This window comes from Megalobrama amblycephala, linkage group LG22, assembly GCF_018812025.1.
Source record: "Megalobrama amblycephala isolate DHTTF-2021 linkage group LG22, ASM1881202v1, whole genome shotgun sequence".
Lineage (NCBI taxonomy): Eukaryota > Metazoa > Chordata > Actinopteri > Cypriniformes > Xenocyprididae > Megalobrama > Megalobrama amblycephala.
Window position 1 is genome coordinate 24,587,555 of NC_063065.1, and position 15,070 is coordinate 24,602,624.

The following is a 15,070-nucleotide window of genomic DNA, read 5'->3' on the forward strand; positions in this document are numbered from 1 at the left end:
TATTTGTTAGACATAGTCAGAATTAATAATTATAATGCATGCAGAAGTCATGTATAGCAATAATTAAGATGATTATAGTGGTTTTCAAAAATCCAGATGCCAAACCTGTTTATGCTGCCTCTCTAATGAGCACGTTTAAAATCCATCCCGTTATTTCCATACGTGCTGACGTCATTTACAGAAACTCGTGCGCGTGTGGCCTGCAGTTCGGACAGCGGTCAGATCATCTGATCATCAAGCAGCAGAAACTCTCACCATGGGAAACTGTCAAGTGAGTATTTCATTTCATTTCTCTGCTAATTCACAACTTACACACGTCAGAGAGAGTCAGTGTCCTCCTGCGCTCAGTTTGGCACGGGACTCGGCGCAAAATCGATCAACTTAAATCTGTTTTACAAAGAAGGACAGAAAAATGAACACGGAGAATAAAGACAGTTAAGAGACCTGATCTGGGCTGCGCTGCCACGATGCATTTGGCAAACGGCCCTTATCGCGTGAACTGTTATTAGCCTACAACTGTAATTCGCGATTGTTTTTATTGGTAACTGATTAAAACCCATTTTTCCACTTTTCGAATATGTATTACGGTGATTTAGATTATATAAGTTATATGATATTGTAAAGAAAGGATGTATGAGAATCACGTTATCTGAGTGAGTCAGAGGAAATGCTCTGGGAGGAGACTGGGACAAACTCCGCTTCATGTTTGCTGTGCAGGGGCCTCGATCCATCAGGATTGTGTTTGGACAGGGCGCTTCCTCTGAGCATTCCTCAGCCGGCCTTTTGTCCATATGGGGGAGACTGTGGGCAATAGTAGAACACTAAACCTCTTCAGCTATACACACACACACAAACAGAGAGAGACACACACACAGAGACACTTACACACAAACACACACAGAGAGAGAGAGAGAGAGAGAGACACACACACACAAAAGCTCAGTGCATATTTCTGTGAAATCTGGGAAAAAAATAGTTTTTTTTTTTTTTAAATACATTTTAGGAAAATTTTATAGGAAAAAAAAAATATTTTTATGTTATAAAAGTGTTTTATTTATTTTTTTCTAATGTATCTCTTGGTTGATGGTTAGAAGTTAAAGGATTAGTCCACTTTCAAATAAAATCCTTATAATTTACTCACCCCCATGTCATCCAAGATTTCCATGTCCTTCTTTCTTCAGTCGAAAAGAAATTAAGGTTTTTGATGAAAACATTCCAGGATTATTCTCCTTATAGTGGACTTCAATGGCCTCCAATTGAAGGTCAAAATTATAGTTTCAGTGCAGCTTCAAAGGGATTTAAAGGATTCCAGATTAGGAATAAGGGTCTTATCTAGCGAAACGATTGCTCATTTTCTACAAAAATACAACTGTATATGCTTTATATAAACAAATGATCGCCTTACGAGTGCTTCCGCCAAAACCGAACTTTTGTATTCTTCAAAAAGTTTACGCTGTATGTCCTACGCCTTCCCTATTCAACTTACGGAAAAAATGGAACTGGCGCCGCGTTCGTTCCGGAAGTAGAATAGGGAAGGTGTAGGACATACAGTGTAAGCTTTTTGAAGAATACAAAAGTTCGGTTTTGGCGGAAGCACTCGTAAGGCGATCATTTGTTTATATAGTTGTATTTTTTTCCGAAAATGAGCGATCGTTTCGCTAGATAAGATCCTTATTCCTCATCTGGTATCATTTAAAGCTCTTTGAAGCTGTACTGAAACTATAATTTTGACCTTCAACCGTTTGGAGGTCATTGAAGTCCATTATAAGAAGAATAATCCTGGAATGTTTTCATCAAAAACCTTAATTTCTTTTTGACCGAAGAAAGAAAGACATGGACATCTTGGATGACATGGGGTGAGTAAATTATCAGGAAAATTTTATTTGAAAGTGTACTAATTCTTTAACAAATTACTGAGTGCTACCATCGACCGTTGCAACAGTAATAAATGTTGTAGGACGTTTTTTTTTTCGTTTTTTTTATTAGGAGTGCAAAACTTACAACATAGGGTGAACACAAAACACAACAACAAAACACAAAAAACAAAATGTTTTAGGACTTTTGAATCTTTAAAATATATAAGAAACATTTTTCTCATTAAAGTATCATAACAGTGGTCCCCACAGATTTTTGCTTTAAACACATTATTCTTGATAGCTGCAAGAATTGCTTCCATAAAGCAAAAACTATGTAGTAATAATAAGCAGTGACATTTTCATTTTTAATGTGAAAGGACCAGTTGCAACAACCTGACTTCTTGTATTAAAATTAAATGTTGTAGTCAATATTTAATGGTAACTGATTACTGGTGGCACATATAAATGTCCTCAACCAATAATAATGACCGCCAATGTCGTAGCAAGCACATTTCACTGAATGCTAAAACATGAATTAAAGGGATAGTTCACTGAAAAATGAAATCCTAATTAGGTTAAATGACTTATGCGCCCTCCAGAAGTGTACGTTCTGCATGTGAACGGCGCCTTGTGGTGCCATCCCAAAGGGGCACAAAATCACTGACCTTCTCCTGGTCTGTTCCCTGCTGGTGGAATGACCTGCCACACTCTATCCAAGCAGCTGAGTCACATATCTTTTTCGTCAAGACTTGACCCATTAGCACTTTTCATCTTTACTTTTCTGTATTTGTGTGTATTTAAAAAAATGTAAAATTTTTTGCTACGAACACTTTGCTGGTGAAACTGGGACTTGACACGGCACTTGCGTACTCTTGCATGGTGATTTGATTGCTTCTACTATTCTCATTTGTAAGTCGCTTTGGAGGAAAAACATCTGCTAAATTATTAAAATGTAAATGTAAATCTAAATTTATTTGCTCTGCTGTACACCAAGGAAGATATTTAGAAGAATGTTTGTAACCAAGCAGATCTCGCCCCCCATTGACTATCATAGTATTTTTTATATCATAGAAATTTTTGGGTGAACTATCCCTTTAAGTAACCTAATTCATGTGAATGTTTAAGACATATTGTAATTCACTGTGAACAGCATCAAACATGATGAACATTGGAAATAATTCTCTTTGGTTTTATTCAATAGCCAACAATTGTTCCTTATGAAGACTTCGATGTAGTTGCCGATATAAAGGCCATCCGCAAAGCCTGCAAAGGTTTAGGTGAGATGTTTTTCCAATCTTATACTTGCATTTAGTATATCTATCAAATGCAATTGTGTCATTGATGTGACGAATAATGTTTTTAAAAGTGTAAAAAAAAAACATAATGGAGATATTATTAATTTTGAAGTTTTTCTAAGTGTTAACAATGAGATTATGTGAATTTTATAATCGATTAACACTGCTTTTGTCATTTTTTACAAGATGGACAAAATTTGTCACCAAAAAAGTCATTCGGTTTAACCAAATTTTCGGTTTTACCGAATGACACTTTTGGTTATACTGAATAAGATAGGTAGCTAACTAATAAAAGCTAGCTAATAAAAAACATTTTCCATGTTATATAGTGGTTGTACCGAATTACCTGATGTTTCGGGACATGCGTATGAACAAGTGAAAACATGAATTTTTCAAATAGTTAAAAGAGAGTTAGTACTTTGCTTCATGACCATGTGGTCCTTTGCAGGTGTTTGAATAATGTCACATCTTGTCATTTGATATTTACCACATAACTTGATCCAAAATATTTATATTGGTTACTCCGAATGACATCAATGAAATACATTTTTCCGGACATCATTTTGCACCATGTTGATATATGATGTTATAAAAACATGCCATAAAAAATATATACATTTATTTCATTTTAAGATATTTTATTCACAAATGAAATGACTGTATTGGCCTTTGGACGGTTAAACTGAATGACTTTTGACACTTCAAAACCTTTAAAATACCTTTTATATGGAGCAAAATATAATTAAAACCTTTTGGATTCAATAAAAGAGATCTAGTTGTACTCACGTCATATTTTTGATTTTTTTTACTATTATTAAGGCCTTGACCCATCAAAAAATGACCAGTCACTTCATTGACCCAATTACAATTCACTATGCAGTTATAGTTGGTCTGCTATTTACAGGCTATTTTCATAACTGCTGGATAAATCTGAATGACATGTTCTGTTAAATTTTCAAGGAACTGATGAGCAAGCCATCATAAACATTCTAGCCAATCGAAGTGCAGCTCAGAGAATGGAGATCAAACAAATATACTTTGAGAAATATGATGACGTGAGTATTCTGAAAACACCCTTTCATGTCAAATAGAAGTAGTTTTTAAAAATGAAAATGGCATTTGGACATCTTTTAAGAATAAAGAGTGGGCACTCAAAGCTTTGTGTTTTCTGTGAAGGAGTTGGTGGAGGTTTTGAAGAGCGAGCTGTCTGGAAACTTCGAGAATGCCATCATTGCCATGTTGGATCCTCCCCACGTGTTTGCTGTTAAGGAGCTCAGGAAGGCCATGAAGGGCGCTGGCACAGACGAGGATGTCCTGGTGGAGATTCTGTGCACTGCTACCAATGCTGTATGTCAGTTTGTTTTGAACTGAAAGCATCTGCAAGTTCCTGTGTTTGTGACTGTTCTCAAAGCAGGGAAAAATGTCTGTCCGTTACTATTATAGTTTCAGTTGAATGGATTTAGAAATAGAAATGAGTCATTTACTACTTTTTGTTTTCTAACAGGAGATTGCCACTTACAAAGACACCTACATCTATGGTAAGAATGACTCAATATACTTTCAACACTATAAAAAGGAGTTGTTGAGAACTTAAAAGTTCCCCTTTATGCTTTTCCAATATTATCTTTCATGCGGTGTGTAATATAGCTGTTTGAATGTAAAAGGTCTGCTGTGTTTTAAAGATCAAAGTGCATGATAAATAAAGTTATTGTCTCCTATAAGAAAGAAGTCATCAGCAATTCCAGTCTCACTTCCTGTTACGTAACAATGTAACAAATTTCTATAATGCCAGCCTATGGTCTTCATTGGCTGCCTGCGAACAACATCTACTTTGACCCGCCCTCAAACACTGTAGTTGTAGTGGCAGTGGCAGACCAATCACATCAAACTGGTCTGTCTGACCAATCAGAGCAGAGTAGGCTCATGGAAAGGAGGGGTTTAGAGAGACCGAATCTTTGAATGAACCGTTTTCAGACTCTTTGAGAAATGAGGTGATGCGCAATGTATATTATGAGAAGATTTAAAGGTGCTATAGAGGATGTTTTGTTTTATACATTTTTGCAATATTACTTGAAACTGTCTTTACTAACTGATAAAAGACTATTTATTTGGTGCACTGAAAGGAATAATATCAATATACATCATCTGTGCACGAGGTAGGGCCTTAAAAACATCAGCCAATCGTTTGTGTGATCATCGCGTAAACGATTGGCCTTCTGGCTTGTCAATCACTGCCATGATTGGCCAAGAGGGCCAATCCGCGCACGTCTCTCACAAGGAACGTAATGGCAGTGATTGACAAGCCAGAGGGCCAATCATGAAAATTAGCCCAAGCTTTACTCACCCTCAAGCCATCCTAGGTGTATATGACTTTCTTCTTTCTGATGAACACAATCAGAGAAAAATTAATAAATATCCTGGGTTTCAGAATTAGGTGTGGCAAAACGGCTCGATAGCGGCACCTACAAAATTTCAATTAAAGGTGCCGAAGAATATGTTTTCAAAAGATGTAATATAAGTCTTAAGTGTCCCCTAAATGTGTCTGTGAAGTTTCAGCTCAAAATACCCCATAGTTTTTTTTGTATTACTTTTTTTAACTGCCTATCATTATAAATGCGCCGATTCAGGGTGTGCGGCCCCTTTAAATCTCATGCTCCACGCCCCAAGAGCTCGTGCTTGCCTTAAACACCATAAACAAAGTTCACACAGCTAATATAACCCTCAAAATGGATCTTTACAAAGTGTTCGTCATGCAACATGTCTAATCGCGTAAGTACAGTATTTATTTGGATGTTTACATTAGATTCTGAATGAGTTTGATAGTGCTCCGTGGCTAAAGCTAACATTACACACTGTTGGAGAGATTTATAAAGAATGAAGATGTGTTTATGCATTATACAGACTGCAAGTGTTTAAAAAATGAAAATAACGACAGTCTTGTCTCCATGAATACAGTAAGAAACAATGGTAACAATTTACAAATATCACCAAAAATATCATGATATCATGGATCATGTCAGTTATTATCGCTCCATCTGCCATTTTTCGCTGTTGTCCTTGCTTGCTTACCTAGTCTGATGATTCAGCTGTGCACAGATCCAGACGATAATACTGCCTGCCCTTGTGTAATGCATTGAACATGAGCTGGGATATGCAAATATTGGGGGCGTACTGTACATATTAATGATCCCGACTGTTACGTAACAGTCGGTGTTATGTTGAGATTCGCCTGTTCTTCGGAGGTCTTTTAAACAAATGAGATTTATATAAGAAGGAGGAAACAATGGAGTTGTCTTTTCCATGTACTGAACTCTTGTTATTCAATTGTGCCAATATAAATTCAATATTTAATTCTAGGGCACCTTTAATTTACTTTATAACTTGTTAAATATGGATATTTTTCTTACTCAGACGCATCACTTTGCTTCAGAAGGCCTTTATTAACCCCCCGGAGCTGTGTGGAGTGTCTTGAGCTTCATACTTGTTGGTGCCATTCACTGCCAATGTAAAGTTGGGATGCATCAGGATATTTATTAATATAACTTTGATTGTGTTCATCAGAAAGAAGAAAGTCAAATACACCTAGGAAGACTTTAGGGTACTTCTTGGGGTAATTTTCATTTCAAAGCGAACTAATTAATCCTTTAATTTCTTTTTAAAAATATGGTTCTTAAGCCTGTGAATGTAAAACTGGTGTAACATCTTTGTCAATATGGTGTAAATTGTCATAATTACAGTTTTGTCTTCATATTTCTGACATAAATATTTCTACCACGATTTGACCAGATTATAGATTCATGATGTTTCAAATAATTTAGTTAAGAATCAAAAGACAATACAATAAGTGTAGACGTGGGAAATATGTTTTTCTTCATTTTGAACAGTATTTCTATTGTTTTATCAAATAAAACAAACCACTTTTGGTAAGCAACAACTGTATATTGTTGTCTACAGTGCATGACAGAGATTTGGATGCAGACATTGAAGGAGACACCAGTGGGGATGTTAGGCGACTGCTAACATTGCTTCTCGAGGTAAATCCTCTTCATTCTAAATCAAAATGGTTGCTCACGTCTTACAAAATGACTACGGTGCAGTCCTGGGTGACATGAAGCTCTCAGTGTAGGCCTGTGTTTAGCACCCCTCCCTCTTCCTCCTGTCCCTATAGAGCTCTGGAGTTGGCAGTGTTTCACATCCCCTTTCATTAGATAAGTAGAGGCAGGATTCAATGACGTGACTCAGATTGGATTTCACTCTCTCGGTCAAGGGTGTTGGTTAATACTTTCTCTCTTGTAGGGTAACAGAGATGAGAGCTACGAGGTGGACGAAGCACTGGCAGAGCAAGATGCCGTCTCACTATTTGAAGTAGGGGACATTCAACACGATCTCACTTTATACTGTAGATATTTATACATGAAGCTTAGTTCAGCACATGTCTGGAAACACTATATAAATGTGTGAACAGCATCTAAAACATGACTATTTGTATAACTCTTATGCTCACCAAGGCTGCATTTATTTGATCAAAAATACAGTAAAAACATGAATATTGTTAAATATTATTACAATTTTATTTTCTATTTTAATATATTTAAAATTGTAATGTAATTGATCAAAGTAATTTTCAGCATCATTAGTACAGTCTTCAGTGTCACATGATCCTTCAGAAATCATTCTAATATGCTGATTTGATGCTCAGGAAACATTTATTATTATCAATGTTGAAAACAGTTGTGCTGTTCAATATTTTTGAGGAAACAGTGATACATTTTTTTCAGGATTCTTTGATGAATAGCAAGTTCAAAAGAACAGCATGTAATTATTATAGAAATATTTTGTAATATTATAAATATCTTTACTTTTGATCAATTTAGTGCATCCTTGCTGAATAAAAGTGTTCATTTAATTTAAAAAGTTTTGAACAGTAGTGTATACTATTTATTTATTTATTTATTTATTATTATTATTTTTTATTACTTTATTAGCTTTAATTATTACTTTATTAGTATTTAGAAATGTTAATGGCATGACATTTATGAAATGCATTTCACACATTCAGCTATATGCTGTTCTGTTTATGTTTTAGATGCTGTTAATAGTTTGATATTTTGCTTCATTGTTTATCTCAGGGATTTCCAAAATGTTTTGGCACCCGAACCCTTTGGACCTCAAATATTTCCTTGACGTACCTCCTGAGATTTTAAGTTAAAATCTCAGACACTTAATACATTTGCATGTTTACGGTTCTCTAATGTCAGTTAATGGTCATATGACATGCCAACAAATACAATTTATTTTGATAGTTTTTCTCTTATTTTACATTTTTATGATTTAATGTGTGATAGGAAATACATGTTAAAGGGTTAGTTCACCCAAAAATGAAAATTCTGTCATTTATTACTTACCCTCATGCCGTTCCACACCCGTAAGACCTTCGTTCATCTTCAGAACACAAATTAAGATATTTTAGTTCAAATCCGATGGCTCCGTGAGGCCTTCATAGGGAGTAATGTCACACTTCCTCTGTCAAGATCCATAAAGGTACTAAAAACAGATCTATATCAGTTCATGTGAGTACAGTTGTTCAATATTAATATTATAAACCGACGAGAATATTTTTGGTGTGGCAAAAAAACAAAATAACGACTTAAAAAAAACGACTTAGATTTCAAAACATTGCTTCAGGAAGCATCGGAGCATTATGAATCAGTGTATCGAATCATGAATCGGATCGCGGTTCAAACCCGCCAAACGGCTGAAATCACGTGACTTTGGCGCTCCGAACTGCAGATTCGACACACTGATTCATCTGTGCTCCGATGCTTCCTGAAGCAGTGTTTTGAAATCGGCCATCAAAAATCGGCGCACCAAAAATATTCTCGTCGCTTTATAATATTAATATTAAACCACTGTACGCACATGAACTGATTTAGAGGTGTTTTAGTACCTTTATGGATCTTGACAGAGGAAGTGACATTACTCCCTATGAAGGCATCACGGAGCCATCGGATTTGAACTAAAATATCTTAATTTGTGTTCCGAAGATTAATGAAGGTCTTTCGGGTGTGGAACGGCATGAGGTAAGTAATAAATGACAGAATTTTCATTTTTGGGTGAACTAACCCTTTAATATGAATGAGATCACCCTGGGATATTTTATGACGACATAGTGATATTAATATTTAGTCCCACTTCCAGTCTTATTCCAGTTTGTTAATATATGTTTTGATTATCTGTAAGGCTGGAGAGGGCTGCTTTGGCACAGATGAGTCAACTTTCAGCTTCATTCTGGCCACCAGGAACTACTTACAGCTGCAGGCCACATTCAAAGCCTATGAAGCCGTGAGTTTATTCTGTTCTATGAGCTTAAAGGGACAGTTCACCCTAAAATGAAAATAACAATCAAAAGTAGATCAAATCAAAAGGATCACAGAATGATCTAATTCGACACGTGACATATATTCCAAGTATTCTGGGGATATATGATAGGGTTTAGTACAACAAAATACAAAATGAAATTTAAAATATTATTTAACGAAAATCCTGACCTTGGCCGTTGATCTTCTGTGTGCGGCTGCTCGACGTGCACTTTCTTGAAACTCTTTCTCTTGCAGCAGTTCACTCCATCTCGCCCAGAAAAAGCACACAAGTTGTGAGAAATCCAAATTAATAAAACACGACATAAAGTGCAATCCATATACTTTCTTTTCTGAGGTGAAAATATTTGTTGTGTTCATCACAACAATAAATTATTGCATCCGTCAACTGACAACCGGAGTTCAGTTCTGGAGATATTCAACTCAGTGAAGATAGTACACAGATACTCTTTGGGATTTCTAGGCATTGTATTTCATGTCGCATTTTTATTCATCTTGATATCTCACAACTTGTGTGCTTTTTCTGGGTGAGTCGGAGTGAACTACGGCGCTAATAGTCGCACGAACGTGCAGTCATGCACAGAAGACGTTAAATAATATGTTACATTTTGGTTTGTTTTTTTAATAAACCCTCTCGTATACCCCCAGAACACTTGGAATATACAACACGTATTGCATGGGATCATTCTGTGATACTTTTGCGTCTTTTTAAGGATTAGTTCACTTTCAAATAAAATTTTCCTGATAATTTACTCACCCCCATGTCATCCAAGATGTTCATGTCTTTCTTTCTTCAATCAAAAAGAAATTAAGGTTTTTGATGAAAACATTCCAGGATTATTCTTCTTATAGTGGACTTCAATGGAGCCCAAACGGTTGAAGGTCAAAATTACAGTTTCAGTGCAGCTTCAAAGGGCTTTAAACGATACCAGACGAGGAATAAGGGTCTTATCTAGCGAAATGATCGGCCATTTTCGAAAAAAATGTAAAGTGTTGTATTCTTCAAAAAGCTTACGCTGTATGTCCTACGCCTTCCCTATTCTACTTACGGAACGAACGCAGCGGCAGTTCCATTTTTTCCGTAAGTAGAATAGGGAAGGCGTAGGACATACAGAGTAAGATTTTTGAAAATACGAAAGTGCAGTATTGGCGGAACCACTTGAAAGGCGATCCTTTGTTTATATAAAGCATACACATTTACATTTTTTTTTCTAAAATGACAGATCGCTTTTTATTTTTGGGTGAACTATCCCTTTAAGGTAGTAATGTAGTACAATAAATTGTCTTAGTTTTTTGTAATAGCTCTGGATTACTTTTCATTATATTTCATGTTCTTCAACAGATTTCTGGAACTGAGATTTTGGATGCAATTGATAAGGAAACCTCTGGAACTCTGAAGGACTGCTTCATTACTCTTGGTTTGTATTGTAAACACTGACAGCAAATTCAGATTTTTTTGGTATATCTGACTCCATTTCGTTTTTTTTGTAGTATGAACAGTAAAGAAATCACATGACATCTGATTTTGAAATGGAAAGTTGTAAAGTAAAATCTCTTTGAGAAAGTTAATGTAGCATCACACAATGTCCAGTAGTGTCTACAGCTTTTTGTAGTGTGTCTGAATGAAATCAAAATTGACAGTTCTTGTTTTTTTAAGGAATGTTGCAGTATTTATTATCCATGCACATCATTATTTTTAGCGTACCCTCGTAATCTTTAATCAAATTATTCAAAATATCAACATCTCTTCTCTTCTTGATGATGTGATTTTTGAACGCAAGGGCGGGACAAACTGTCACTCACATGAGATCACAACAGTAGCAAACTACAACAATCCAATTCATTCCTGATGGAAAAAATCAAGTCCCGCCCAACATTTTTTCTTGTTTGAGACCTAGAGTAGCTGTTTTACTCTGATATACATCACGGCAACTTTTGTTTCTTGACAACTGTAAAGGCCCTGATATACTTGAAACGAAATCGAAGACTGTGTGACGTCATTTCAAACAAATTCAGGCCAAAACAAAGTTTGTTTTGTGTTTGTTCAGGAGTTCTAAACAGCTTGCCAAAGGAAATTTTCTAGAAAACTTTGGCTGATAAACACCTTCGAACTACCATTGGCCCAGGATGATAATGTAATCCATAGGTGTGCTCTGAGGCTCCGCCTTCTTCTCCGTTTAATTTCTTCTGTTCAGGCCGTCGAGGTCAGACGTCTGATTCGTCGCAGTCAGACATCTGCGAGTACAAACATGAGCACAATAGAGAGCTGCTTTATAGTAGACATTTAAGTTGTAATTCTAATTGAAAGAGACACTGACACTGTTTTTTCATGTTTAATACTGTAAAGCTGCTTGCTTTTAAACAACCTATTGTATAAAGTGCGATATAAATAAATGTGAAAGAGTGTCGAATTGCAGAGCTGGTGCAGATATATCCACATCACTATGATCGGATGCTTTCTTACCTGCTGTTTTCTCACCGCTGTCATTTTTGTTGTTTATTTTGTTATTGACAGGAAAGCGTACAGCACATATTTACATATTCATGTCACTCTCTGCAGTGTGGGCGGTGTTGGGATGTTTGCTATCAGTATACCACTGCAAAGTAAATAAACATATTTTTACCACTAAGTGGTAAATATCAGGGCCTTAAGTCATTACTATTTGCAAACTGGGCAGAGTGTGAACAAAGCCAAATTGTTATGTTAAAATACTACAATACTAGAGCTTCCAGTTTTATTCATTGTATAGTTATACTACAGTCCAGTAAAACGGTGCTAAACGGTTAACACTTCCCATCTAACCCATAGTGAGGTGTGCTAAGAGCCCCCAGCTATTCTTTGCCCGGAGGCTGAACGCCGCTATGAAAGGAGCCGGAACTGATGAAGACACTCTCATCCGCATCATTGTGTGTCGCTCAGAGGTATAATACCATTCCTCATTCTGTATGTTTTGAGTAGTGTTAAGGCCCGTTCACACCAAGAACAATGACTATATTAGCGTCCACACCAACGCACAATACTGTTCTGTTTATTTAAAGTGCACGCTGCAGTTTTGTCGTCTGCCGCTTTAAGTACTCAAGCTCTTTAAAGCAGGATGAATTCTGATTGGCTGTCATCGTTATGTGCTGTTATTGTTATAGTTGTGCTGTGGACTCTGCTATTCTTTAAATTTGGAATGATTTTTAGAACTATATCTTTATCGTTATCCTTATAGTTATCGTTCTTGGTGTGAACGGGCCTTTAAGGTAAAAAGCTATAATATTATTAGTATTCCTAGTCATTTTGGTTATGTTCAGAATTTTAAACAGTAGTATACTGAAGGTTATGTTGCATTTTAAATCCAGTATTTTCCCATTTATTTCTAACTTTGGGATGTTAACAGTCATGAATGATATTACACTACCATTCAAAAGATTGGGGTCGGTAGAATTCTTTAATGTTTTTTAAAGTATCTTCTGCTCACCATTTATTTGATCAAAAATACAGCAAAAACTGTAATTTTGTGAAATATTATTACAATTTAAAAGAACTCTTTTCTATTTTAATCTATTTAAAAATGTCATTTATTCCTGTGATGGCAAGGCTGAATTTTCAGCATCATAATTCCAGGCTTCAGTGTCACATGATCCTTCACAAATCATTCTAATATGACTATTTGATGCTCAAGAAACATTTCTTATTATTATCAATGTTCAAAACAGTTGTGCTACTTAATATTTATTTGAAACAGAAATCTTGTGTAACCATTATAAATGTCTTTATTGTCACTTTTGATCAATTTAATGCGTCCTTGCTCAATAAAAGTAATACTTTATTTAAAAGAAATCCAAACATTTGAATGGTATTGTACTATTGGTTCTATTGTCAAACTGGAAATGCATTGCATTTTGGGATTTCATGTTACAAATGTAGCAGGTTTCCAGATATTTCATGCATGCATTTGCATACCGTGCACAGTAAATAGCAAATACTATGATTAGTATAACATGCTATTCTGATCATAGACATTAAAGTACACTGTACTGTCTTACAAAACAGCCTGTAATGTACACTCTTCTGTTTGAGTAGATTGATCTGGAGACCATTAAAGACATGTACCTGGAGAAATATGATGTGTCTCTAAAAGACGCCATCAGCTCCGAATGCGGTGGAGATTTCAAGCGCCTCCTGCTGGCCATCCTTCACTGAGACGCACAATCAGACCCCAGTGCTTACCATGGACCAAGGAAGCTTTCATTAAAGTCCCAATCAAGGCAAACTAACATGACTTATTTTCTGTCCTATAGTCTACACAATTTTATAAACCTTAGTTTAAAGTGGAGAAGTAGGGACTAAACTTTCAAATACATTTTTAATATCAATGTATCAAAGTATGTACTGTGCAATATATATGCCTGTTTAAATTATGAATATACATAACATGATTCAAAAGTCTCATGATCAGCTGTCCTCACAAACAGAAACATGCATGTGTGTCCAGTTTCTGTGACATTCCTTGTTTTTGACACTAAATTGGCCAGTTGAATTTGTTTAAGTGGAGTCTTGTGGTTTCTGGGATTACAAAATAACATTGTTAGCTTACCTACATTATGATAATTTTGAGTTGAGAAGTAAGAACATAAATGATGCAAGACCAGCAATTTTATTTACTGTCAAATATCAGTCATGAGATCATTTTCCTGCCAGTATTTTGCCATACAAAAACCTCACAGTTTCACTGACCGTTTCAAAATGTGCATGACAATGTGAATTCTGAATATGTGTGAACGACATTATGACGCATACAGAGAAACACTGAATGTAACATTTATGGTCAGCAAAATTATTTATGAAACTTCTATGCAGCTAATATGTCAACCTGTGGTAAAATATCTGCGTTATTGAAGTGACAGTTTTACTCACAATCAGTAATGTTGTAACTAACACAAAACTAAAGTATTTATAATATTTAGATGGAATATTTTAATATAAATTACATAATATTTTAATATATCTTTAACACAAGAATAAAGGCAGAGTTGTGTTGTTCTCCCCCCTCATTTTTTTTTACCATTATCATTTTATCAATTCATCCATTTTATCAAATTAAGATCAAGAACATAGACCCATGTGTTATTCAGTATGCAGGGCTTACTATCTGTGAAATGACTATTTAAATGAAACGTAGTTTGAGTAAATGTGAGATGGAACTTGGACTAGTATCTTCTGTATTAACACAATTGTATTTCATTCTATGAAATAATTAACTGAATAAAATAAAGCCGTTCAAAGTACACTGGAGTATCTTGCAAAGTTACTGGAGGACTAGTATTATTATTCTGTGATTGTCTCTTCATTTACTTAAATGTTTATTTATATAAATATACTCTTCATTGTATATTTTAATTAAATTATTCACCATTATTTAGCAGCACAATATTGTCCTGTCCCGAATCGCCACGTTAAGAGAAGTTGTTGCATGGTATGTGTTACTTTGCTCACCGATGATCGAGATGGCCTAATCAAAGTTTCTCTGGGGTTCATTCGTGAGTTTAATGAAAA

The 15,070-nt window shown here is 35.5% G+C and overlaps 1 protein-coding gene across 2 annotated transcripts; it reads left to right on the forward strand.

The window, feature by feature from the left end:
* The first annotated feature begins 116 nt into the window (after positions 1-116).
* anxa13 (annexin A13) lies at positions 117-14,802 on the forward strand. 2 transcript variants are annotated; one of them, XM_048174751.1, is made up of 11 exons: positions 117-271; positions 3,058-3,133; positions 4,112-4,206; positions 4,328-4,498; positions 4,656-4,689; positions 7,106-7,185; positions 7,448-7,516; positions 9,392-9,493; positions 10,871-10,946; positions 12,338-12,450; positions 13,598-14,802. In XM_048174751.1, the coding sequence occupies exons 1-11, from the start codon at positions 257-259 to the stop codon at positions 13,715-13,717; spliced, it is 951 nt and encodes a 316-aa protein (XP_048030708.1). In that variant the 5' UTR covers positions 117-256; the 3' UTR covers positions 13,718-14,802. The 2 variants fall into 2 exon arrangements, with proteins under 2 accessions (XP_048030708.1, XP_048030709.1); XM_048174752.1 differs by having other exon boundaries at positions 4,331-4,498.
* The last annotated feature ends 268 nt before the right edge of the window (positions 14,803-15,070 follow it).